At 45.4% G+C, this 26,236-nt stretch overlaps 1 protein-coding gene across 3 annotated transcripts in view; it reads left to right on the top strand.

Moving 5' to 3' along the window:
* The window catches only part of slgA (proline dehydrogenase slgA), a 351,644-nt gene that overhangs the window by 206,040 nt on the left and 119,368 nt on the right, over positions 1-26,236 (top strand). For all 3 annotated transcript variants that reach the window (XM_037419347.2, XM_075891047.1, XM_037419352.2), the window contains exons 5-6: positions 13,580-13,644; positions 14,416-14,597. In XM_037419347.2, the coding sequence (XP_037275244.1) occupies positions 13,580-13,644; positions 14,416-14,597 (247 nt within the window). The remainder of the gene's footprint in view (positions 1-13,579; positions 13,645-14,415; positions 14,598-26,236) is intronic.

Below are 26,236 nucleotides of genomic sequence, written 5' to 3'. Positions count from 1 at the left end.
AGAAGTTCTCTCTGGCCTGGACTAACTACGTTATCATTGTATCTTTGCCACTATGACCAGAGGTTTTGTAGGCCCTTCATGACAACCTGTTGGCCGGCCACCACAGTTTTTCCTATACGCTCCCTACAATACAAGAAAAGCACTACTGTCTATGCAGTGTTGCCATTGTGACATGCCGAGATGTTCGCAATGCAAGACACCGCGAATCAGCAAGTCACCATGGACTTCCTACGGCTGTTCACAATGCCGACTGTCAAAAAACAAGTGGATCGTCATAGCTACTTATTACTTCACTCTTTACGCCGAAATGGGCCCTGCCTTGGTACTGCCGTCGAGGTAGCAAAGTTCCTCATTGGGAACAGCATCCTGAGTCATGGTGCTCAAGAGGTCCTCGTCACTGACTGCTGACCTTACTCAGGTGGTTTTGAATTGCTGCCAAACAAGCCACCGCTGTGGAGCAATGTACTACCCACAGACTAATAACCTTGCGATGAAACAATCGCTAAAAAATACACACACTCAGAGAGGACGCAGACGAGCGCTTACTAACAACTGAAAATTTCATTTTGAAGCGAACACTAATATATGCATAACACGCATGCACATCATTTCAAACCCGAGAACCCCCCCTCCCTCCTGTCATCATCAACGTGATATACCAAAAAAAAAAAAAAAAACACGTGTTACATGTGTTTGTTTTCGTTTGTGTGCCAGCAGCAGACAAATAGCCATCACTATAACCTTCGACGATGCGACAGAAATTTTCAACACAGTGTTTTTGTTGGATCTGGAAGCCAATACGCAGACATGGACTAAGTGAAAAACTTCTTTGGCGATATGTACTTCAGGCTCTACAAGATGCTTTGGCTTATCTACGGTTTCGGCTATGAGGTTATTCTGGATGGCATTGCGAACTCTCAGCGATGCAGTGCTGTTCTATCTGCGTAAGAAAACTGTGGACTGTAGTATTACTTGGCTTATTATTGTTCTTTTTTATTGCATGCATGTTTTCAATTCTGTATAGCTATGTTTTTTCAGAGGGGGACATTGCCATGCTTTTTTTTTAATAGATAGCAGAACCTTGTTGCTATGTTTAGAAAGAAAATGTGAAAAATAAATGTACGATTTGAAAAACGTGTGGCGCGAATCCAGCAAAAATAGAAGTTGTAAAGCCCATATTGTGGTTCAAGGGCAAAAGATATATATTTCTCAAAAAAGAGTATAGAAGGGCATTTGACTTTTGAACCTTTGGCATCTCGCTTGCAGCCAGAGGTCAGCCAAGTAGATGCTGTCATGACAGGACACAATATTGTGGTCATGTGTGTTGAAATTCCAAGACAACCCAAGTATTGTTATATCGAATGCTGGGACAATCAGCGTAAATGTAAAGAAACACTATCGTCGTGGCTGTCAATGACACTTTGTGCCATGTGTGTATCAGCTCTTTCTCCACTTGGAAATATGGGGCTAGGCTTATGGAAGAGTGTAAGTGATATTCTCTATCATATGTATTAAGGATACAATTTGTTAGTTGTTATACAGGTTGCCCTGTGAAGAAGACTGTTGACCTGCAAACGGCCTATTAAGCTCAACTCTATGCAGTACGTGTAACAATCGCAGTGTGCGAAATCTTGCAAAAATAGTAAGTGTCTCCAAAAAAGACAGCTGCTCACAGCTCTCACATGCTATGTTGCTCATGTGCACTGAGCAGTTTGCGTTCTCTCTTGAGACATGCGGCAGCACGTTTGTCACCACTCAGTCACACCCTCATGCACGACAGAGGAGGCCTCAAAAGATTATGGCAGGTGTAATGTCAACCAAAGGTTGAAGTCTTCAAGCACCCACATTGCAATCCTTCGGGTCCTCATAAAGATGCTGACAACTGCGAATCCTCTGTTTTCAACGTGTGGTAGCCTTTCAGATATCTCCCGAAAAAGTTTGTCTCGGCAGGCTTTGAAAACCCACTGGTAGCCACAATTGTCCCACTGGTAGCCACAATTGGCTGAATATGTGTATATTCCTGGAATGTATTAACTAGTACACGCAGCTTTATTGAGTTATATTTAGTTTTCGTGATTTCGAGCACAGGAGCTGGGAAAGTCTATTGAGCACAAGCGTATCGACGAGTTTCTATTGTATTTGGATTGCACCCACCAAGACTGTTTGCAGTACTAGGTGCAGGCAATGCCCCTATGTTTCCAAACCTTCTCCATTGTTTAGGATCATTTCGTTAAGATTGTGTACATGATGCAAACACTCTAGTTTATTAGAGAACTTATGCCATCACCAGTGATAATTTTTACTGTGTTTACATCACAAATATATACACAATTCACAATGTGAAATATGTTCACGAGGTAAGACAAAAGAAGACCCATATTCTTTGACCTTTACCCTGGATTTGCATGTCTGACAGCAGGAGCAAAATAAGTGAAACCGTGTGAATAAAAAAATATTTATACTGCTCATTACACAGTATTCAAACATGAAAATAAAAATGAAGAGAAAAACTTCCACATGATTATTAAGGGAAAAGTTTGTACAAACTACAATAGTGGAAGTAACAGTCTTTGCATATAAAGTACATACAATATAAAGCACAAGGTGACCATCAGCATTTTATGGCCCGATACAATTGCTAATTGAATTGTTTATTGTTTATTGAATTGTTTATTGTTTTATGTTTATCATTAGAGACCGGATTATAGGCAAATGCCTATTTTGTTTATTGCATTCCTATATGCCACTTTGATATATAAGTATGAAGTAGTAGTTAAGAAAAGCTTTAAAAGTGTTCTTATAGTGCCTATAAATGCCTATTTTGATGCTTGTGCCTAAATTCCTATAGGAGCTTATAAACACCTAATTGCAAAATTGGTGCCAGTATGAATGCTGTTTAACCTCAAATTTTGCTTTCGAGTACAATCGGAGACTGGTATTCGTGTTACCGGGCAAAGTTGAGCCCTCGGAAATTCATGGGATGCAACCTATACTCGATCTCATGAGCTTCTTGCACTACAAAGCCTCTTATCCAATGAGAAGGCTGACTAGCCTTCATTAATTCGCGTCGCATCGTCTGCTCAGCATCTCCCTGGTGTCTGCTCGCATGCCTAGGGAATAGGAGCTGCTTCTATGCAGCCATAGGACGAAGAAGAACGAATGCCAAATTGTGGAGTGTTAGCAAGAGAAATTAGCATGTAGATAAAACGACCATTGCCACATGGTTTTTGTTTTTTTTGTCATCTTTCTTGAACGGCGCTTCACTAGATCACGTAATAAATTTTGCTCACTGGAAGTTGTTGCGTACGCAATGAAAAGCTTTTTTCACTAGAGTTTTTCAATTGGTTCATTACAAGCTACAAAAGCATGATGCAAAGAGGTGAGCTTGAAACGTTTTCCACTCGCCCGGTGTAGATTTTGCGAGCCTAGTTCCTTCCTTGCCCTCTTTGGTATTGGAGCAACTCTGCGCCGGAAGATCACACATCGCATTAACATGTATGCACGCAAGGGTATTTCCACGACATGTCCTTGCCACGTTGTGCATGCAGGCGATGTGGTGTCGTTTCGACGTTCCCTGTATTGTACTTCATATTTCTGTGGAATAAATCTCTCTATATTCGCAATTTGGATAGGCTGGCGTGAATCGTGTACCCTACCACGATACACAGCGTCGCACCGCTGGAACTGCTCTGAGGAATAATGCACCAAAAACACACCAAGAGTTGTGAATGCTGTCACTGGCACGATCCGAGAAGGGTGAGGACACCAACACAAATGAAACAGAGGCAGCTTAGTCTTGCATCTCGTTCGATGCAAAGTTAAAAAAAAATAATGCGCATAAATTCTGTTTGTACGTTTTAATGTTTCTATTAACCTTCATAGTTCTATTCAGGCAACTGATAGCACAAATTACACACGTCGTCTCGAATAATGCTCACAGTGTCAGGTACTACTTGACGCTTGCAGGACCATTCCTTTTTGTATACCTCACCTTCACCATGTTGAGGCATGTGCCCATGAGATGAAGTGGCATTCAGTTAGACATTTCACCCCCTTTTGGGGTGCGTAACATTGCAAATCTTAGCAGATGAGATTGCGAGCGCACAGTTCCTCTTGCCTGCTCTAAATTTTCAAATCTAGTAAAGGGCCCTTGAGGGTATTGAAAAGACAGAAGAGAGAAGTTGACCCTGTGCGGATAGACCAAGTTAATACGAGGTAAAGGAAACGATCATTAGGCCTATTAGTGCTCTGGGTATTTCCTTCTGGGTTACCCTTCTCAGCCATACCAAAACAAAAAGAAAGAGACCCAGGAGCGTGTTTGTTCGACACTGGACACTTAAAGGCCAACTCCGGCGATTTTTCGATCATGTCAGGATGATGGTGCTTTCATGTTCCTTAGACACTCTTCTCACGTGCCCGATAACTGAAATGCTCAAAAATTTTGAAAATGTTTTTTTATTACTGAAAAACTGCAATAGCGAAACAGAAACCCAACAGATATGCTTCTACGCGTGACGTAAAGATTTGCCTGACGCTGCCGGAACCTGCCTGATTGCACATAATGCCCGCCAAATGGCACTACTTGTCGACGCCATTTCAGTTCAGTTCAGACTGGCACGGTGGATGGACGTGTTTTTTGAGAGCTCCCGGTCGACTGCGCAGATAAGTGGTTTTGCATGTCTTGAGCTTGCCTTTATGGTTATAAGGCAGCAGTTAAAATCTTTATAGCACTTATTACATTATACGGCTTTTCAAGGGGTCAGTCACCAGGTATTTACTAGGTTGTGCGTGTGTGTTTGTTTCTTTGTGTTTTTCTTTAGCCACCCCGTGGGGGAGGTGCACGTACATAGTACACGCAAATTTTTGTAGTAGAGCTTACACTTTCTCTTTTTCGTAGGGCAGAGATCGTGTTTTGTAATTATTGAGTGAGACAAGTCATAAAGACAATGGGTGCCATAAAGACACGGTTAAAAAGGCTGTAAAGTGTTCAGGATGCGGAGTGAGTTTGAAAATGGGCCCAAGTGCAGAAGCAAATAAACAAATGGAGAGGAGGCTGACGCGAACTGTAGGCAGTGTGAGGTCGAGAAAAAAAATGTAGAAAACGATGGTTGCCTAGAGGGAACTGCTGTTGAGAATCAACGAGCTGAAGACTGCGTTGACACAGTGCAAGAAAAAACTAGGGCAATGGGAGAAAGGCTGAAGTCCGTTGAGAAAGCACTAGCCAAGGTAAACGAAGGAGCGGCCAATGGAGAGAACAGTAGGGCACCGGCAACCAGAACGGCGGATGGGAAAGAGCTAGCAAGTTTGGAAAAAACAGGTTCAGCCGGCTCAATGGTCGCAAGGCCCAGCTTAGCGAAGTAGTGGTGGGGCGGGGGAGGGGACAAGGCAGCCGGCTTTACAGTTGCAAGTATAACCCTCGGTGCAGGACGCTTCAGCTAAAAAGTCACAGCATGTGATAATCGCTGGGGACTCGAATTTAAATCGATGCGCAGAAGCAATCAAAGAGAGGGTTGCAGTAGGGACGTTCTCAGGACGAAAGATGGAAGCAGTCATGAGGCAAGCGAGCATAAAACTCAAAACTACAGCTGTTAGACGAAACCTCATGATAATTTCAGGCAGTTTAAATGATGTCTCAATGAATATAGCTGGGCTAGCGACCACACTGGCGAAAGGTGTCGATGGCATGCGTGCCACTTCTTCTCAAGTACAGGTAGTGATATGCACGATACCGGAGGTACCGGTGCGTGACGGCAACCTGCGAACAGCAGTTGTCAACGCAAACCAAGAGGTATGGCGGATGAGTCAAGAGAAAGGCTTTGAGGTGGTGAAAATAAACAGAGAGGTGCATAGGTGGGGTGGTTTTCAACGAGACGGAATTCACTACGATGGGCGGCTGGGTCATGAGGTGGGTTGGCGACTTCAAGGACACGCAGTAGCTTTTTTGGAGGGGTGCAGGATAGCTAGTAACGAGGAAAACAACCAGGGAGACTCTTTGACAGGTAGTATGGACAGATAAGATTCCAAAGTGGCACCAGTATCTAAGATAGGTAGAGTCCGGGGCAGAAATAGACGTAGCCATGAGCGCCGAGCTAATTCAGACATAGGGTATATTAACATGCAGGGTGGCGGGAACAAGCGGAAGTGGGAAGAGATAGAAGAACAGCTAAGAGTGGAAAGGCCGATGGAATACGGTTTTGTAAAAACACATCTTAGGGATATGGAACAACCTCTTAACAATCCAGACTACTCGTGGGAATATTGTAATAGAACAGAAGGCAGCAGAAAGGGGTTGTGGTATTGGGGCATTCATTCATAAAAAGTACATACTAGCAAAGGGTCAAGCAGGAGTGCAAGGAACATTTATGGCTAAAAGGGAAAGACGCAGGGCAAATGACACTCCTTGGTTTTGTGTACTTGTGGATGGGAGCAAAGGCCAGAGAGGAAAACCAGGCAGTGGTAGAGTGTATATCAAAGGACATTGAGGAGTTAGGAGGAGAGCGCGAGGTAACTATACTAGGAGATATGAATGTGTACATAGAAAATATAGATGGGTATACTGACCCAAGAGGCAAAATGATTATGGATATGTGTGAAAAACATGATTTGATTATTTGCAACAGTACCGAGAAGCTTGAAGGGCAAATAACATGGGAGGTAGGAAGGCTGCAGTCGACGATAGATTACGCACTGATGTCACATAGGATGTATGGTAAGCTCAGGGGAATGCACATAGATGAAGGTGGCTCCAGAAGTCTGGGTAGTGATCACAAACGTATAAAGCTAATTTTGGAAGAGCAGTGAACGTGGGAAGGAGACAAGATGAGCAACTACAGGAAAAGTTTTATTCAGAAAAACAAATAGAAATAGCTACTAAACAAATTGAGAAAGTAATCACTGAGGATAAAGTAATCAATGAGGATAATAAAACAGTGTGGACATACACGAATCTAATTAGGCTGTTTGAGCTAGAGCTTGCTAAGGCATGTGACAAGTCACCCCGGAAACGAAGACACAAACCCAAGAGTTGGTGGAATGAGGAAGTTAAGAGAGCCATAGCAAAATGTCAGAAAGCCTCTAGGGAACACAGGCATGCTAAGCAGCAGGGTGATGATGTTGAAAGAAAATGGGACAACAACAGATGATGTTGAAAGAAAATGGGACATCTTTCTAAGTGATAAAAGAGAAGCATCCCTCCTGATCAATGAAAAGATTAGAAGAAAAGGTGCTCAGTGGCTGGCAGAAGTACATAAAAAAGAAAAAAAGGAAGCTGCGAAATTTCAGAACCATCTCAACTCCCTAAGAAATGAGACAAGCCTAGAGCAGAGGTTTATGACTACAACTCAAGGTGCTAGGCTAGAAGGGGACGAAGCTATTGAATATATAAGAACAAGGGTGACAGGAAAATTTCAACAAAGAAGTGCTTTATGCACCACAATAGACAAAGATGAATCAAGTGGCGCAACGGCTCCATTTTCACATCGAGAGTGGGAAAGGGCTGAGAAGAGGGTTCCTAGTAGTACATCAACAGGCCCACATGGCATTCCAAATAGGCTGATAAAGTCATCCGGTCCGAAGTCTAAGCAGGCTTTGAGAGAGGCACTGAGCAAGATAATAATCGATGGTGAAGTCCCCGATAGATAGAAACTTAGCAGAATGAGCATGATCTATAAAAGAAAGGGGTCAAAGCTGACATAAACAACTACCGTCCTATAACAGTGATATCAGTGGCCTACAGGCTGGCGATGCAGATTATAAGGGAAAGACTGCAGGCATGTATAGAGGATGAGGGGGTGCTGGGGGAACTGCAGAATGGGTTTCGGAAACACAGGAGGGTGGAAGACAATCTGTTCTTTCTGACGCAGTGCATTGAAATAGCAGAAAAGAAACACAGGCCCCTTTGGCTAGCATTTTTGGATATAAAGGGAGCATACGATAGCGTGGTTCAAGAGGACTTGTGGGAAATACTGCACACACTAGGTGTAGAAGATGGAGTCATTAATCTTTTAAAGGATATCTATAAAGGTAACAAGGCAGTTATAAAGTGGGAAAAACAGGTATCTAAGCATGCAGAGGTAAAACGGGGGCGTAGGCAGGGGTGTCCTGTGTCACCCTTGTTATTCATGATGTACCTACAAGGATTCGAAACCAAATTAAAGGGAAGTGGACTGGGCTTCAACCTCTCTTTCGTCAAAGAAGAAAAACTTAATGAACAGCCCCGCCGTGGTGGTCTAGTGGCTAAGGTACTCGGCTGCTGACCCGCAGGTCGCAGGATCAAATCCCGGCTGTGGCGGCTGTGTTTCCGATGGAGGCGGAAATGTTGTAGGCCCGTGTGCTCAAATTTGGGTGCACGTTAAAGAACCCCAAGTGGTCGAAATTTCCGGAGCCCTCCACTACGGCGTCTCACATAATCATATGGCACTTTTGGGACGTTAAACCCCACATATCAATCAACTTAATGAACAGGCACTACCAGCATTGATGTATGCAGATGATATAGTGCTAATGGCCGACAACAAGGAAGATTTGCAGAGGTTGATGGACATCTGCGGTAATGAGGGAAATAGGTTAGATTTCAGATTCAGTAAGGAAAAATCAGCAGTCATGATTTTTAATGATAATGAAGGTAGTGAGCTTAGAATACAGGAGGTGACGCTACAGATAAGAGATAAATACAAATATCTGGGCGTATGGATAAGCAATGGGGCCGAGTACCAAAGGGAACACGAAATATACGTGACGGCTAAAGGTAACAGGAATGCAGCGGTGATGAAAAACAGGGCACTTTGGAATTACAATAGGTATGAGGTTGTGAGAGGAATATGGAATGGGGTCATGGTTCCTGGTATGACGTTCCGCAATGCGGTCTTGTGCATGAGATCACAAGTTCAAGCAAGATTAGAAATTAAGCAACGTGGAATAGGTAGGCTTGCCTTAGGAGCTCACGGGAATACACCAAATCAGGGAGTTCAAGGTGATATGGGATGGACATCATTTGAGAGCAGGGAAGCTAGCAGCAAAATAAAATTTGAGAAGCGATTGAGAGAAAGGGGGGGATTGATTGATATGTGGGGTTTAACGTCCCAAAACCACCATATGATTATGAGAGACGCCGTAGTGGAGGACTCCGGAAATTTTGACCACCTGGCGTTCTTTAACGTGCACCCAAATCTGAGCCCACGGGCCTACAACATTTCCGCCTCCATCGGAAATGCAGCCGCCGCAGCCGGGATTTGAACCCGCGACCTGCGGGTCAGCAGCCGAGTACCTTAGCCACTAGACCACCACGGAGGGGCAGAGAAAGGGGGGAGGAGCGTTGGGCTAGGAAGGTATTCAGCTACTTGCACATGAAGAATGTCGATACGAAATGGAGGAAGCAAACCAAAAAATTGACTTGTAAATACTTCGAAAACAGGAGGGAGCCAAACCAAAAAGAATTATCGGTTAAGAAGAAGGGGAAGGAAACTGAGACGAATATGTGGAGAATTGGCATGATTAGGAAGTCCGCACTAGAGATCTATTGAACTTTTAAGCAGGAAGTTGCCAAGGAAAGGTTCTATAATAATACTCGGGGTAGTTCTCTACTGTTTGAGGTCAGGACGGGAGTATTGCGAACCAAGACATATGGGGCCAAATACGAAGGGGTAGAAACGGTATGCAGTGCGTGTAGAGAGGAAGAGGAAACTTCCGAACACTTGATAATGTTCTGTAAAGGGCTTCACCCTATAGTTCAGGATGATGGCGCAGAGTTTTTCAAAGCACTGGGGTTTAGGGACAGGGAGGGCAAAATAGGCTTTAAGCGGGTAGAATCAACTAGAAGGAGTTTATCTGATTGGTGGCTAAGTCAAGGCACGAGTGAAAATTAAACGCTTCACTGCAAAGTACGAGTCCTCAACCTCACTATTCAAAGGAAAACAAAAATAAATCTAGTTTTTGATTCACTAAGTACTACGGCTTGGTGGCGTTAGCCACTGCCCGATCTAAAAGGTACAGCCATATCAATCCGTTTATCCATCTATTTGCAGTGATCGGCTGAAATGCTTACGTTGTTATGGTGAATATATGGTGAATCGTGTGTGACTCACAACGCAACACCACTTGGCACCTATCGCACGCCCACCAACACGGAAAATGAAATTGCATGCTCAACCAAGTAAGCGTCGGCCAAACCCACACGATCCATTACAGACAAGCAGATCCTGCAATGGCACACCAGTTCGTCACTTCCACCAGTCAAAACTCAACATCACACACACAATGTTGCCATTAATCCTGGCAAGCAAAATGAGCGTTTCGAGGCAAGCTACGAAATTCACTTGAAAAAAATCAGCGAAACTCTCAAACTTGCGATTTGGCATGAATGGTGCAAACATGCAAATGAATGTACCCAGTGAATTTCATTGAGATCCACTGACCTCGTAAAATCGCCAGAGTTGGCCTTTAAGTCACTATGCTGGACTACAAAAGGAGAAACCTCATGTTCAGCAAACCGGCGGGAGAAAAAATTGCATGGCTGTGCTAAACCATTAGCGCCTTGGTGCCACCATTAACTACAACATTTCTATTTTCTTTCCCTTCGTAGACACAAATCCCACTCGTAATTCTTTGAAAATTTAAATTTTCTGAAAGTTTGTTTACGGTTTTGGGGGCCTAAGACCGGGTTTCACCCCCTATTTCTAGCACCTAAAACCCATTTTTTTAATGCTCATAAATCCGGCCTCTATTTATAATGCATCGCTGAAAATTTTTAGGTTTGAAGGAGACACCAGAAGTAATTTGAAATGTTTTTTTAAATGAGAAATACATGAGTTTGAGAAGTGATTCTCAAAAGAGAAAGGAAGAGAAAAGTGAGCCCCGTTATTGTCTGCTTCAGTGAGTGACACCGCCACAGTAGCTCACGAGGGATGGGAGGGATAAAAAGGGCAGGAGTAAAGATGTAGGAAAGCGGAAGAAGGAGAAGAGAGGAAGAGACGTGAGGTGGTAAGCCAGAGCGAGCGACGACAAACTGAGGGGATAGAAGAGATAGGAAAGATGGGAGTACGGTCACTGGAGTCCGAGGACGGGGCACTCCTGTAAGAGCTCCTTTAGGCGTCGGTAGATAGCGTAGAGCAAGTCCAGTTGGTCAGAGCTAAACTGTCGTCGAAGGTCGTCGGTGGCAGAAGGTGACGTAGGGCGAGCCCAGTCGGCCAGAGCCACGCTGACGCCGGAGATCGCAAGCGCGCGGAGCGCGCGAGCGCACTACCGGTCGGCCCGGAATCCAGCAAGCGAGTCATACATGAGTTTGCATGGGCCAGCTTGATTAAGGGGGTATGCATTACACAACAAAATTTTTTGCTAATTATAGTTTTGATATCCAAGGTAGTCCTTAGTCTTGATCCCTTCATTGACGTAGTGTGTAGGTCATATGTCACTTTTCTGTTGAAGTAATTGTTTGAAAAGGCAGTATAATCGTGCTAAATTTCGGTGGAAAATCATTGTTGCTAAGCAAAATTTATAGAACCGGGAGAACAGTATTATGTTTGAAGTTTCATACAGGGAATCAGCTGATGAGATTGGATGGGAGGAAATCATTTTCAATCTTCTTTTTTGTAGAGAGGAAACACGTTAGGCATCAGTCTTGTACCCCAGGCTAGATGACAGTATGTTAGATGAGAACGGATAAATGAGAAATGCATTCGAACACCGTTACAATGAAACTGAAAAAGTGGTGAAAAAAATTTAATTCAAGAGAAAACTGTGTTGTAGTAAAATCTAAAAAAAAATATAGGTGATCTGACCTAGCAAACCAAAGAAACTTTTATTCTGAAAATTCAAAAAGAGCTGGCTGCTTCCTTTTTTTCACCAGTGCCATGACATGATTCTCACACATGCATAGCGACGCTGCGTTGAAAAGCATGCTGGAACAATGGCCACGAGAACTTTTGTGAACGAACCTTACAGTTGCACCAACACACTAACACCAGCAGCCGTCAAATGGTATTCCCGTCGAGATCGGGCTATAGGTGGCAGCACTATCATCGCGGAGAAGTGGATGGGCGGTCGGCAGCGCATATACAAATACATGCATCGACGCTCGGCTGCGTGTGGTCTGAGCTGACTGTCTGCAAATAAAATGTGTTGACTGCAGCTTACTGCTAATATTTATGCTTTCCTCTGTCAAATTGACGCACGAAGCACATGCAACGTTGCTATACTATCGAGTGAAACGCCCTCTTGCTATAAAAGGGATGCTCACCCTGGGTGACTGTCTGCGCGCTTTCGCACTAAGTCACACTTTTTCTGTCTTCATTTTGTTTGTGCACCGCCTACTACACACTTCTGTTGCGCGACTGAACTATTTATTAACATCTTGCTCATCTGAATGCTCTAAAAGAAAGAGGAAGAAAGATCCTAGAAAGCCCTCATACCAGTGCGACGCTTTCGGTAATACATTTGGTTCCTTTCTTGCAAAGATGCTGTCCTCGAAAGACCACACAAAATGATAGTTCGCGTCCTTTGCAAATTCTTTGGCGAGCCACAGCAATTTTCTCATTGGAGCAGTCAGGTTGTAAAAAAAACTGAATGTCATCTTTACTGTCTTTGAGACTATTACGTTTTCCAAGCTAGGTATCCTTGGTAGCCATTGCATGAAAGTGTATTAATGTAATTGCTGCTTTATCTTTGTTTTGGCCAAGTGGGAGACAAGAGAATGTGTTCATGTTATTCTCTGCTATGAGCGCCAAGTTGAGTGTTTGAGCGAGGTCGTTTCAATGGCGGTATCTTTGTTAGCACAAGTATAAAAGCCAATGTGCTTTGCCGCTTGGCAGTTTATGGACCATTACTAGTGTACAGTGTGTATTGCTGTTTCTGGACATGTTGCATGTCAGTGTTTACGCCCAAGTAAAGAGTTTCAAATTGGACATGCAGACTGCTTCCATTGTCAGTGTTGCTACCACGTGGCGATTTGTTGGTCGATTCCTCAGAAGGGCGTATTTGGCCCAGGTATAAAATTTTAAGAAGTTTTATAGGTATTTTTTCCACCATTGTGGGCATGTATGCTTTGTATTCGTTGCATGTCACTGTTTACTGTAACTCTATGGTTATATCCTTCAACCACTTTCAGTGCCACTACTTGTCACACATGAAAGCTCAATGTGTGATTGAGTAAACACATATGTTCTCCTTTGGCAACTACATTTTATGCCAATTGGCAGGTATGGCTTCCTCCTGGCTAATCAACTTAGGCTCGCTGCTGTGCTTTTTGTATACAGAATAACGTGACTGCATTTTACTGCATCATAAAGGGAGTTCAAGGTGCTCATTTTTGTGTTAGACGCAACTAATGACACCGAGAGACAGTGAAGCCAAGGAAAACATCAAGGACATTATTTCTTTAGTCAAAGGCAGTGGGTTCAGACACCAACAACCAAAGGACAATCTTGCATTAGTACTTTCATCTCTTTCAATTTAGGTTATAATCATTCTACTTTAGTTATAAGAACCTGATAATAATGTCTCCTGTGCTTTTCTTGACTTATTTTTTTATTGGTTTAATAACTTGTGTTTGACTACATTGCAATGTACAGCCTCTTTCTCATTTTAGGTGCCACTGAAGGTACAGGCTTGGCAGCCATTAAGTTGACAGCCCTGGGCAGGCCACAGCTGTTGGTGAGTACTGATCACCAGCTGCTAGGAGGTCTCAACAGGTTTTGCAAGGCATGTTTCATTGAACAGAATATTAACATAAATGGTATCCATGTCAGTTTTTTATGCCAGTACCTATGGCATCATTCTTATTTTAAAATATTGTAGCACTACATTAGAAAAATACATGACAGAACGGGCACTGCATCCTGTCAGGTACTTCTGTGTCTTGCCCTCGTCTGATGTGGTGCTACAATATCTTAAGTAAGAATGTATTACCAGCCGCCTCCACAACATGTTTCGTTAGTGTGGGGACTCGCCTTGCATATCAATCAATTCAGCCTCCAGCTCGTCATCATCTGGCCTGGTGCTACATTACGCCTCCGATAAGCAACAGCACCACCATCACCGAAGAAATGCGTTACTGGCAGTAGGCAGGAAACCGAGCTGCCAAGCTTGGTAGAGCTCATTGCTTCGCTACCCAGACAAGCATAACTTCGACATGCTCTCCCGCTGCTGTTGTTAATCAAATAAACATTTGTTGTGCTTTATCTTGAGATTACTTTTTACGTCGACTTATAATGTCACACTAATATATGGCACCATTGGGCAAAAATTTATTATAACGCCATTTGCAGTGACACGTTGTGGAAACAGGTTTTCAAGTGTGCTGCAGTAAAATCTTGATAACAATGCTGTCGTGGCCTTTTTTTTTGTAAATGCATGTCTTTTTGACCCTTGTTTGGTCATTCTGGGGGCTTCATCATCTGCCACACTTGCTGTCTCAATTCGCAGATGCAGCTGAGTGAGGTGGTGGTGCACACGCGGCAGTTCTTCCAGCAAGTGACAGGAGCGGACAAGGCCATGGCTCTGTCCTGTATCACTCCGTCCACCATTGGCCAAAAGTTGAATGTGTCACCTGCCGACCAGGAGACCTTCAAACGATGGCTCGAGCGCATGGACTATGACCGCAAAGGGTGCGTTGCTGGCATTCATTACGACCTAGATATCTTTCGATATTATGTGATGTAGCTTATTCTTGGTGGAGTAAGAGGGACTAAGAACCCCATCGGTACAAAGTTGCTGGTGTCAGAAATGAAAGGGGCACTGCCACATAATTCTGTTGCTAAAATAGCCTGCAGAGGGTGCGTTGCTGGCATTCATTACGATCTAGATATGTGTTGATATTATGTGACGCAGCTTATTCTTGGTGTAGTAAGAGGAACTAAGAACCCCTTCAGTACAAAGTTGCTGGTGTCAGAAATGAAAGGGGCATCGGCACATAATTCTGTTGCTAAAGTAGCCTGCGAATTTCTTTCTATGAATACCAAATATTATTATGGCTTTGAGGGTACTTCAGTAAATTTCGTAAGGCTAGTTGGTACATGGTACATAAAACGTAGACCACGTGATCCACCGAAAAGAATTGGTGAAATAAAGAAAGCATCATTTGCAACTAACTTTATTCTTGCAAAACCATCGCAATATAGTATACACCATGGCACACTTGTGCAATAACACATCATACTTCGGATCACAACTTGGCATATTTGCCTACGCACTGCTGCGCGTGTGGATGCTAGGCAAGATTCACCAATATCACCAATCTAGGTAAAAGGTGATTGAGCGAGAGATGCTAGAAGCATCATCAGAAAGAAAAAAATTTTGCCATAATCACTGAGTGAATGATGATGAGTGGGCGAAGCTCAGGAGGTAAATCTGGTTAACCTGGAAACCTCTGTACATTTTGCCCACCCGATCATAGAAATGGTATGTTCACAGAAACATCTACGCTCATTGCGGAGACTTTTCCTGCCTCCAAAGAGTCTTTGCAAGCAGAGCACACCCTGTGCTCACTCCGATCTACTTCACGAGAAGTGGTGGTTTCAAGCTCCCGCTGTAGCACTCCCACTGTAGCATTGTTGGGGATTGCTCGTTTCTGGTGGTGGAGATTGTGGTCAAGTTCTTATCCAACCACAAGCATACCTTGCAGCTGTGGCCAAAACTTCAGCCCAGGAAATGGTGCTTAAACCACACATTGGCGGCAGCAACCTCAGGAATCGACCGCTTTAGGCGCTTGCTTTTAGCTTTCCACGGCTGCCTTGCCTCAGGATCCACTTCCGGCTCTTAGCTCAGAGTCCGCTTCTCTTAGTCACCATTTCTCTTTGGCTCTGTGGGCCCTCAGCTACGAGTCCGCTAGTGGTTGAGCCCGTGCCGCTGCGCGAGCCTTGACGCCTCTGGATCCTTTGCTTATGCTTGCTGCCGGCGTCTTTTTTCGGCTTTGCAAGCTCTCATCTCCAGGTCTTGAAGGGGAGCCTGTGCTGCAACTGATTTTTGAGCCCCTCCACTCTGCCGCCTTGTCTTCTTCGTTGTTCATTGTAGTAGTAGTAGTATCGCAGCGCGCTGAGCATAAGTCGGCGAACTCACTTGTGAGTTGACTCGCTTGAACTCACTCGTACTCAGATCGAGCCAAAGAGTCTGAGGTAGCAATATTTTGCTGAGTTTGAGCCTGAGTGAGTTCGATTGAAGAAAATTTTAGTTAGTGTGAGTCCGAGTGATTCCAAAGCGCTGTATATATACTTGAGTGAGTCTGAGTGAGTTCCATTTTTTTTGCCGACCTATGGTCCTATCTCCTCAGCATTGCTATGAGCCTTACCTGTATTTATGTTCATGCTTACATCTACCACAAAGTTTTCCAAAGCAATATCGTGCATACACAATTTAATACCCTAAAAGCCCACATATAACTGAGACTAGAGCACTGCACGGGCCTGGGCCTGCCCGTAAGCCCGGGCCCGGCCCAGCCCGCGGGCCGGCTCAGGCCAGGCAAGGCATTGTTGGGTCGGGCCCGGGCCGGGCTCGGGCTCATGAGCTTCGGTTTTGGGTCGGGCCCCGGCCTGAGTCAGGCCCGTATTAGGCCCGGGTTATATATACAGGGTGTTTCAAGAAATGTGTCCAATATTATTTCAAATTACAAAATGAGCCATCTGCATGCTACATGCAACGTTGCCCCTACTTTGATGGATTGCATCTTCAGATGCGTACAAACATTAAATACAGCAGTAAATAAAGAAATTAAAACAACAAAAATTTTGCACAATTCAAAATAATTACATTGTCAATTAGCGGGTTTTCAAAGTGAATGGTATATGCGCTGTTTTGTGCGCCGGTTTCGGTTTCGTGAGCAAAATTGGCCAGATTTCATCGCTCCGCCCTGATTACCCCGGGCCGCCTTTCAAAAAATTCAAAGTGGCTATAGACTATTCATAGGAAGAAGTTTCATTCGACTATTTGACTCGACCAACGATTTACACTGGTTAAAAGTCAGTTGCTTTATATTTCTGTAATTACTGCTGTAATTGGTACAGATAGAAGTGGCCATCATTCTTTTCATCTGCGACGACTTCAGTAAATCTTCAAAGACAAATTGACTTCATGAAGTCATTATTGCAGAAGTTGAACCATTGGTGGATACAGTTGTTTTCCCAAGCGTCACCTGCGAACCCGCAATAAGTCTTCTGATTGTATAGTCAAGAGTCCGACGGAATCCCGTCTGGTCGGGGACAAACATAGTGCAAAATAACAACAAGGCTCCCCGCACGGGAGCCTTGTTGGGAGCCTTGTTCACGTAGTGCGCTCTTCTTATGCATGTTTAACATGCATAAGAAGAGCGCACTACGCCATTTGCGGTCACTGTGAACAAGGCTCTCGTGTGGGGAGCCGAAACGTCTTTTCAAGTTTTGTGTATTTCACCTTGGTCGGCGTTTTTTGTTATTTTGCACTAAGTCTTTTGATTGGGTCGGACTGAGTGCGGAAAGTAATGCCAACTGACAGCGAAGTCCGTTGGGTGTCGAATAACAGAGCGTTAATCCCTATTAACACGAAAATTGAGTGGACTGTCCAAGGACCATATATCCGTCGAGGAGCAAAGTAGGCAGTATTTGAGCAGTCGTATCTGCGTCCTGCGAACAGAGGTCTATCAGGAGAAGAACTTCACTAACTCCTCACAACTGGTCTTGGAGCTCGATACCAGTAGTATTGCTAGAAAGACATTCCCGAAACAAGACATCGACATAAGAGGGTTGAATGAACCCATCGATTTCCGAAATGGTCGCGATGAATTTGCGCTAACAAGGACATCAGCGAAGAATTATGACAGTGTTGCCATTTCTTTGGAGAAAGAACCAGTTCAACCTTGTGTAAAAAAAGTATGAAGTCAGACAAGAAAAACGAACATGTGGAAAAAATTGCAGCTGATAAACTGTCAGAAGTAATTGGCGAAACAGGTATGATAAGAACCCCAGCGGTGTATGACGCCTCTTAGAACGGAGCAAAAAAGTACCTTTCTATGTCCAACTTGAAGAGGCATTTGAAGACAGGTACTCCTGGCCTCAGCTCTCCGGCAACGCGACAACTCTAGAAGACAGCAACTGGCCTAAATGGCTGCTGCAATATCAGCATTACGCACACCTCAATGCGAGTTACATGCATCGGCGCCGTCGTCACGGTGGCCTTTATGGCACTTTGGCTGGGCTATGTGAACTGTTGTGGTCACTAAGATGACACACACGTGTTAAACAAGTGTGCTGTAATTTTGATGCATGCACGCGTTTTAACCTTAATGGTTCATCAACAACTACAACACCTTTCCAAAATACAGTGTGTTCCAATCGAAGCTGCTTCAAGTCAGCAGTGTCGACATTTTCCCTGTGGCTGCGAGAGGAGGCCACCGTGAAAGTCGTTAAACGTGTGCCAGTTAGAGTAGTGCACACATTTGAGGTGTCATTGAGGCTAACGCATCTCTGAAGGCTTTCTGTCCTTTTATCGTGGGGAGTTTCATATTCTGATAAGGAAGTATCGCTCAAGAGAGATAGTCATGAACTAAAGTTGAGGCTTTTGAAACACATTTTTATAGCACTTCGATTAAACTCGTGCAAGTAAGGTGAATATTGTAGTGTCATTTGTTGTGGGGAGGATTTGTGGACAAATTACACGGACTGTAAAAGGCTGCCTGCCGAGAATATTTAAAAAAGATTTGTGACATTGTCGTGGCGGGAGTATGTAGAAACTTGCGCACGACACGGACGAAAGAGACGAATAAGGGTAGTGGGGCAGAGGCTTGTTTGTTTTTGGAGTGTTCGAATGCACGCCATATTGTGGACGGCACTGCGCTGAGCGCCAACAAAGCTCCACAAAGATTTTCTCACCAGGACATAACAATTTCAAAGATCGAAGGCCGTCACGAGAAGAGGACGAAATGGGAATCTTGAAGGAACAACGAGGACTGTGGCTCGGTTACTAAAAGGGTGTGGGTCGCTTTGACAGATTATGGAACTGTGGTGACGGCGACTCGGGCAAGAAAGGTGCTCGAAAAGGCAGTGTATGTTGAAGACAGCAGAGACGCCAACACGATAGCTTTAATTTATGTAACACTGTCCAGCCTAGTGTATACCTCCCAGAAATAGCTAGAGCCTGTTTTTTATTGTGTGGCATACTCAATGAAGTTTGCCGGAGATTTGTTACTTTCGTGGCTCGCATGCAATTTATGTAGACTCACTATGTAAATGCCTGATATTTTTTTCACTTCAAGGGGGCGATATACTTTGTGATCGTTTTTTGAAATGCAAAAACAACATTTTGTGGTTAGCACTGCGTACATGAGACAGCCAGCTATGACTACAATTATGTTTTTTATTACCCTGAAAACATTTCTCAAAAGTGTTACGGGTGTAAATAACTGAACATACTATGCCAGTGAAATGTTGTGACCCTGAAAGAAGTTTCAAAACACACACTATAATATATTTTCAGTGAGAAACGTATTTCTACAATAACTGAAGAGTAGACAGTGACACGTTTATGTTCAACGCTTAACTGGCTGAAACAGGCCGGGCCGGGTCGGGCCGGGTCAAGCCCTACGGGCCCGGGACGGGTACGGGCCGTAATTAAAAACACCGGGCTGGGCTTGGGCTAGCTGGAGCCAGATGTTTTCGGGCCAGGCCGGGCTCGGGCGGAAAAAGTTGGCCAGTGCAGTGCTCTAGCTCAGACCTGCATATAGGCTGGATACAAGCATCGTATTCCATTGCTCACCAGGAACTCCGCGGCGACATACAGGGTTGCTTGACCGTCTCAAAACCGCTGTGTCTGCAGTTGGCGTGCACATCCCACCGCACCTAGAAGTTTAAGTCGACTTCGAAAAAGAAAAAGCTAATTTCGCATCCTGCCTTTCTTTAGAAGTCCAAGTCCACTTGCAAAAAAAAAACACACTAATCTTGTGTCGATAGGTCATAGTCCTGTAAATGTCGAGGTTGTGTACGGTCACGCTGGAGTCGTCGACGTGGAGGTTGGGCTAAGGCTTTATCTGCACACGTAGCTAAGGTGTGTGCATCTAGAAGGTCAGGCAATAGAGTCTTGAGTTGGGACACGGTCTTCTGAAGGGGACTCATCCGAGTTTGGAGTAGGAATCATGACAGGACAGGGTGGAAGTTTCACCTCGTGTGGGAGCTGGTCTTCCTTGTTGCTCTGTTCAGATGACCTAACTGTCATACTGCTCGAAATCGTCGATTTCTTGTCGAGAGGTTTGGTGTGTGTGCTTGCTTTCTTGGAGCTATACTTGGGACTGTGCATCTGCCCATCTTTTTGTGTTTCTGCTTCTTGTGCCGTTTCTTGCGGTTGGAAATACCCAACGTTGTGCCACTCTTCTCAGACTTTGAGGGAGTCTCTCCATCGTGTGAAAAGTGAGACTTGGAAGTGAAATTCAACGCATTGGGTACAGTGTTGACCATGTTTTCATCTGTTAGTCTTTATGTACCTTGGAAGGTACGTTGGAAAGGGTCGGCTTCGAAATTTGTGGGCAAAATGCAAAGGAACAAGTTGAGAGAGGAACTTGATGTGGCACGTATGCAGGCAATAGTTCCACGGAGGACACTGCTGTGATGGAGACTGCAACTGACTGGTGCTCAGCTCAGAAGCAGGCATTGGCTGTGGCACTGTTGGTAATGAGCAACAGTTTCACTGCACTGCAGCATCTTTGCTGGCTCTACAACAGTGATGTCGTTGAGTTGCTCTTCACAGACCTTTATGGGCTGCAATGTCTTAGGGATGGTGACGGAGATGTGGCAGGTCACCTTTGCAGTCTGGAGCACTGGGGGAAGATCAGCGGATGACACTGCCTGTGCAAATGCTTTGTTTTCTTGTGCACTATTTATGTCGCACTTAGAGGGGTGAGCAGCTAGTGTCCGTTTTTTCATCATTCTTAGGTGGTAAATAGTCAGTAGTGAAATCTGTGCCATAGGCTTCGCTGGGATACAGTCTAAGCAGATTTCTGTTGCTGTGCTGTGAGGGCTGGCTTGTGCACAAAGTTTTGTGAAGGCGTAGCATTTCCGGAACAGGAGCGTTCTGGAACAGTGATGACCTTAGCACTTCTTAAGGCAATGGGCTGGAAGAGCTTGTCTAGACTGGGCTTGTGGGACATGGTGTTTGGAGATGAATTAGGGCAGCTTTGTGGAGCTGGCTCCACAAACGTTGGTTCTCATCAGGCTCATACTCGACTTGGAGAGACTCTGTTGTTAACCGCGAGGGGTCAAAACGTGACAACGCTCACGTCAGAATCACTGCATTTGACTTCCGTGGGAATGGTTCTTCTTTGCACTGCACAACAACGTTGGCAGATGGCTGGCAGATCACAGGCAGATCACAGGCAGATCACAGGCAGCTTTGGAGGTTTGAAGTTGAGTTCAACTTGAGCTGTGTAAAACCAATCTTCACCTAGAATAAGGAGAAGGGTGTTTCATTCAAAGATTGCTGCTTTAAAAATTGCAGATAGTGGTCCAATGATAATATTTAAAAAGGCATATCCTTCAGGCACAGCGGTGTTTTGGCCTGCCGCCGTGGTCTAGTGGCTAAGGTACTTGGCTGCTGACCCGTAGGTCGCAGGATCAAATCACGGCTGTGGCGGCTGCGTTTCCAATGGAGGCGTAAATGTTGTAGGCCCATGTGCTCAGATTTGGGTGCACGTTAAAGAACCCCAGGTGGTCGAAATTTCCTGAGCCCTCCACTACGGCATCTCTCATAATCATATGGTGGTTTTGGGACGTTAAACTCCACATATCAATCAATCAATCAACAACGGAGTTTCCCCCGATGACGAGCAAAGGTGGCTTGTACCATGGCTCAATTTTAAAGTTTGATGCTAGGCTTTCTGCAAGAATGGTGACGTTTGAGTCAGTGTCCGGAATCTCACTGATTTCTTCCACTCCGCAGACTTGAGCAGTAATCATGGCGCATTGGAATTTCGATCCATGCAGCTTGTTGTCGACACGGCCAACACACGCTGTTGGTTCTTTGGGACTGTCTGCTTGTCATTAGAAGGGTGCTTTGGTGCAGTAAATATATTAGCAAGGTGACCCTTTTGTTGGCAAATATAACAAATAGCGTCTCTAAAGTCTTGTCCTTTCCTGTTTGCTGGAGCACCACACTTGGCTAAAGCTGCTTCATACTTTGACTCTAGGTCATCAAATGGTAGACTGTCTATACGAGGTGGCTGCATCATATGCATGGTGTACTCGAATGTAGATGGTGGAGGGCACTGTGGGGCGTTCTTATCAGTTCTAGTACAGTCGAGCACGCTTATAACGAGCCTTAGCCTGACGCGGCATCCGTTCTGTATCCCGAAGTTCGTACTAAATCAAATTCAGCTTTCAAAAAATTTGGGGGAAAACACAAATTTTTTTGCCCTAAATAGTCCATGATGCATGTGTTTCGAAGAACAGTAGCAATAAGGGCTGTCTTTAGTTTATTTCAAACGGCAGTGTACTCTTTGCCGATGCCTTTGACAAAAGCAGCATGAGACGCTTGCTCCAAAGTTTTGTCGTTCTCGCAATACGATTCCTCCAAAAATGCTCTTGCCGCGTACTTCATTTACAATGCCCTAATCTGTGCACAGTTCTGCGGTGTCGGCATCATCATCGGCCTTAATGAAACCATCGCAACAGATGTCCCACCCGCTCTCCCATGTCGGAGTCGACCACGCGCTGCCACAAATCGCCGCCGCAGTGGTCCTGTTCGGTAGCTTTATACTCGGCATTGGGTTTGATGTTGACGAAGTCGGCCTCGCGAAAACGGTTTTGCACGCATGCAACCGTCACTGCTGCCCACGAAATATTCATCATCTCCACAGCTTAATACCGGGACGTGGTCAACAGCTATGAGCTAGCGCTCCGCGATGCGGCACCTAGCACGCGAATTAGGCCCAAGCCAAGCAGTCACACTTTCGAAGTTTTGTTGAGTAACAGGAAAAAGCCTGCAAGGCCTTCCGTCTGCCATCCTGACCACACACGCTCACTGAGAGCGAGCAAGACGCGCACATGTCACACACATGCCAGAATGTGTGGTACAGCTCTGGGCCTGTTTCTAGTCAGAAAACAAAATTTCCTATTTCGAGCCAGTGGGGCGGGTGTCGCGGAGCTGTGGAGACGAGCGAAGGAGTTGTGATCAAAAGAGGAGAGCAGATTTGCAACAGAAAGTCAAGGAGTTGCGATAGAGTGAAGAGAAGGGGGGATACGGCGGGGAAGCGACCTTGAAAACTAAAACACGCGGGAAGAAGGCAGGTCGGGTAGCTTGCTTGAAAGGTCCGCGAAATGAAACGCGCAACTCGCGCGTAGAAAAACTTGAAAGAGGGCCTGCGCGCACAGAGGCTTAAGCACGACCTGCCTGGATCGGCATGCACAGCTGTGTTCAAAGAATCAGGGGTCGTCGTCAAAGAATCGTTTTGTTGCACCGGTGAGTTTGCGTGGCCTCACCGACTTTGAAATTTCATGATTCGTACCACGCAAATTAACAGCCGTTTTTACACTTACGCGCGCGTGCGGAGGGCATGTGGAGCCATGTGCAAAGTGTGCGAGGACAGGTCCTAAACACAAAGTGAATTGAGAATTGTCAGAGTGATTGGGGTAGCGTACGCCTGTGCAATAGAACACAGACGATCAGATACAGACGATGTTGGCAAATGGTCAGGTCACTCCAGGTGGGCAATGACAATGACAGTATCAGCGATTAAAAACAGGTGAGATGGCTGATCGGTCTTTGAAGGATCGATGGCAGTGTGAAAACATGGGCGGCGTCGGGCGATGAGGGGTGCTCAAGGTAGCGGGGGAGACAAAGGACGGAAAGGTGCGTAACAAGAAGCAGTTGGAGAGCCGCAACTAGAGGGGCGTGGAGGCAGGGTCGGCATATAACAATAAGAATGTATGGGCACTTCGCTGATGCCTTGATTGGTAGTCGAAAGTGGTTTCTCAGGAAGTCGGCATAGCGTTGACTTCGTTTGCTGTAACAAATGGGCGGCGCTCGGAGATGTTCGTTGTAAGTGCGATTTTGTGTCATTGAAACAATGTATATTGTCACGAACAAAACAAGACCCGCAGCCAAGAGTTCACTTGAACCAGAGCAACGAAGATGTTCTCTTCTTCTTCGCGCCCAAAAACGCGTATGAGCCACCGTGGCTCGTTTATCAATGGTGGCATTACCCCCTCTCCCAAGAAGCATCGTCTCGATGCTGTACATGAAGGCAAAAAAAAGAAAAGAAAATTAAGTGAAAATTAGCATGCGAGCAAAATGAATGGCGTAAGGCGGAATAACGTAGTTGGTTGTGGGGACAAAAGTTAGAGAAATAAGAAAAATAGGAAAAATGTAAGGAAAGGACGAAACAAAAAGAAAGACGCGAAGTTACTAATAAAGTCAGTCACTCTCTGGCGATTCACAGCGCGAAAAGTATGGTTTGAGACGTGAAACGTGAATGACTTCAGTTTGCGGGGTGAAACGGGAACGTCTCGAATTGCCTTGTGGGAGAACCTCGTAAGTGACGTCACTGAGACGTCGCACAACCTTGTAAGGGCCGAAGTAGCGGCGAAGAAGCTTTTCGGAACGTCCACGCTGTCGGATAGGGGTCCACACCCAGACTTCATCACCTGGCTTAAAAATAACTTCACGGTGGCGAAGATTGTAGCGGCGCGCGTCTGCGGTTTGGTGACGTTGAATGCGGTGACGAGCAAGTTGACGGGCCTCTTCTGCGCACTGCGCGAATTTGGCGGCATCCGTGTGGTATATTCCTAAGTTGTCGGGCAGGAGCATGGCGTCGAGCATCGTCGTGACGTCACGACCGTGGACTAAGCGAAAAGGCGTGAAACCGGTACTTTTTTGAACAGCAGTGTTATACGCAAAAGTTACGTAGGGAAGTATGGTGTCCCAGTTCTTGTGATCGATGTCCACATACATTGACAGCATGTCTGCAATTGTCTTATTGAGTCGTTCAGTCAGCCCATTTGTTTGCGGGTGGTAAGCCGTTGTTTTACGATGTTCCGTGCCACTTAATCGCAAGACTTCCTGCAGCATCTCTGCGGTGAAAGCTGTCCCACGATCAGTTATGACGACAGCTGGAGCACCGTGACGTAAGACGATGCTGTTAACAAAAAATTGGGCGACATCTGCTGCGGTGGCTTTTGGAAGTGCCTTGGTTTCACAGTAGCGTGTTAAGTAGTCTGTAGCGACAACAATCCACCGGTTTCCAGACGAAGACGTGGGGAATGACCCCAGCAAGTCCATGCCAATCTGATGAAAGGGCGCCTTTGGTGGGCCAATTGGGTGCAGTAGTCCCGCTGGTCGTAAAGGTGGAATCTTACGTCGCTGACAGTCGCGACATGTGCGAACGTAGTGCTTCACAGTCTTCGCGAGACGTGGCCAGTAGTAGGAGCGTTGAATCCGTTGCAGCGTGCGCGTATAGCCGAGGTGTCCGGATGATGGCTCATCGTGACACGCACGTAAAATGTCACCACGAAGCGTAGTTGGCACAACAAGCAGATACATAGCTTGTGTAGGATGAAAGTTCTTTGTATAAAGCACTCTATCACGGAAACAAAAGGAAGATAGTGAGCGCGCAAAGCTTCGGGGAAGGTGGGAATTGCGTCCTTCCAGGTAGTCAATGAGCGGGATGAGCTCTGAGTCATGACGCTGTTGCTCCGCTAAGCTGGTCGCTGATACGGCAGAAAGAAAAGTGTCGTCGTCTTCAAGGTCAGTGTTGGCATTTTCGACCGGTGCACGTGAGAGACAGTCGGCGTCGGTGTGTTTCCGCCCAGATTTGTGGACGATGGTGACATCGAAATCTTGTAGCCGAAGGCTCCATCGTGCTAGATGACCTGAGGGATCTTTGAGATTCGCGAGCCAACAAAGGGAATGGTGGTCGCTAACTACCCTGAATGGGCGGCCATACAAGTATGGGCGGAACTTTGTTATGGCCCAGACAACAGCGAGGCATTCCTTTTCGGTTGCAGAATAGTTTTTCTCCGCTGGGGATAACGTTCTGCTCGCATAAGCGATCACGCGCTCTATGCCATTTTGCCACTGAACTAATACCGCTCCTAGTCCAACGTTGCTGGCGTCAGTGTGTAATTCCGTGTCAGCGCTTTCGTCAAAATGACCTAGTACAGGCGGAGCCTGGAGGAGGTTTCGGAGGGTGTCGAACGCATGGCACTGATCGGGACCCCAAACAAACGAGACACCATCTTTTGTAAGCTTGTTGAGGGGTTCAGCAATCTTCGAGAAGTTTTTGACAAAGCGCCTGTAA

This window comes from Rhipicephalus microplus, chromosome 3, assembly GCF_043290135.1.
Source record: "Rhipicephalus microplus isolate Deutch F79 chromosome 3, USDA_Rmic, whole genome shotgun sequence".
Lineage (NCBI taxonomy): Eukaryota > Metazoa > Arthropoda > Arachnida > Ixodida > Ixodidae > Rhipicephalus > Rhipicephalus microplus.
The sequence above is the reverse complement of the archived record's forward strand: the minus strand, read 5'-3'. Positions and strand labels throughout refer to the sequence as shown.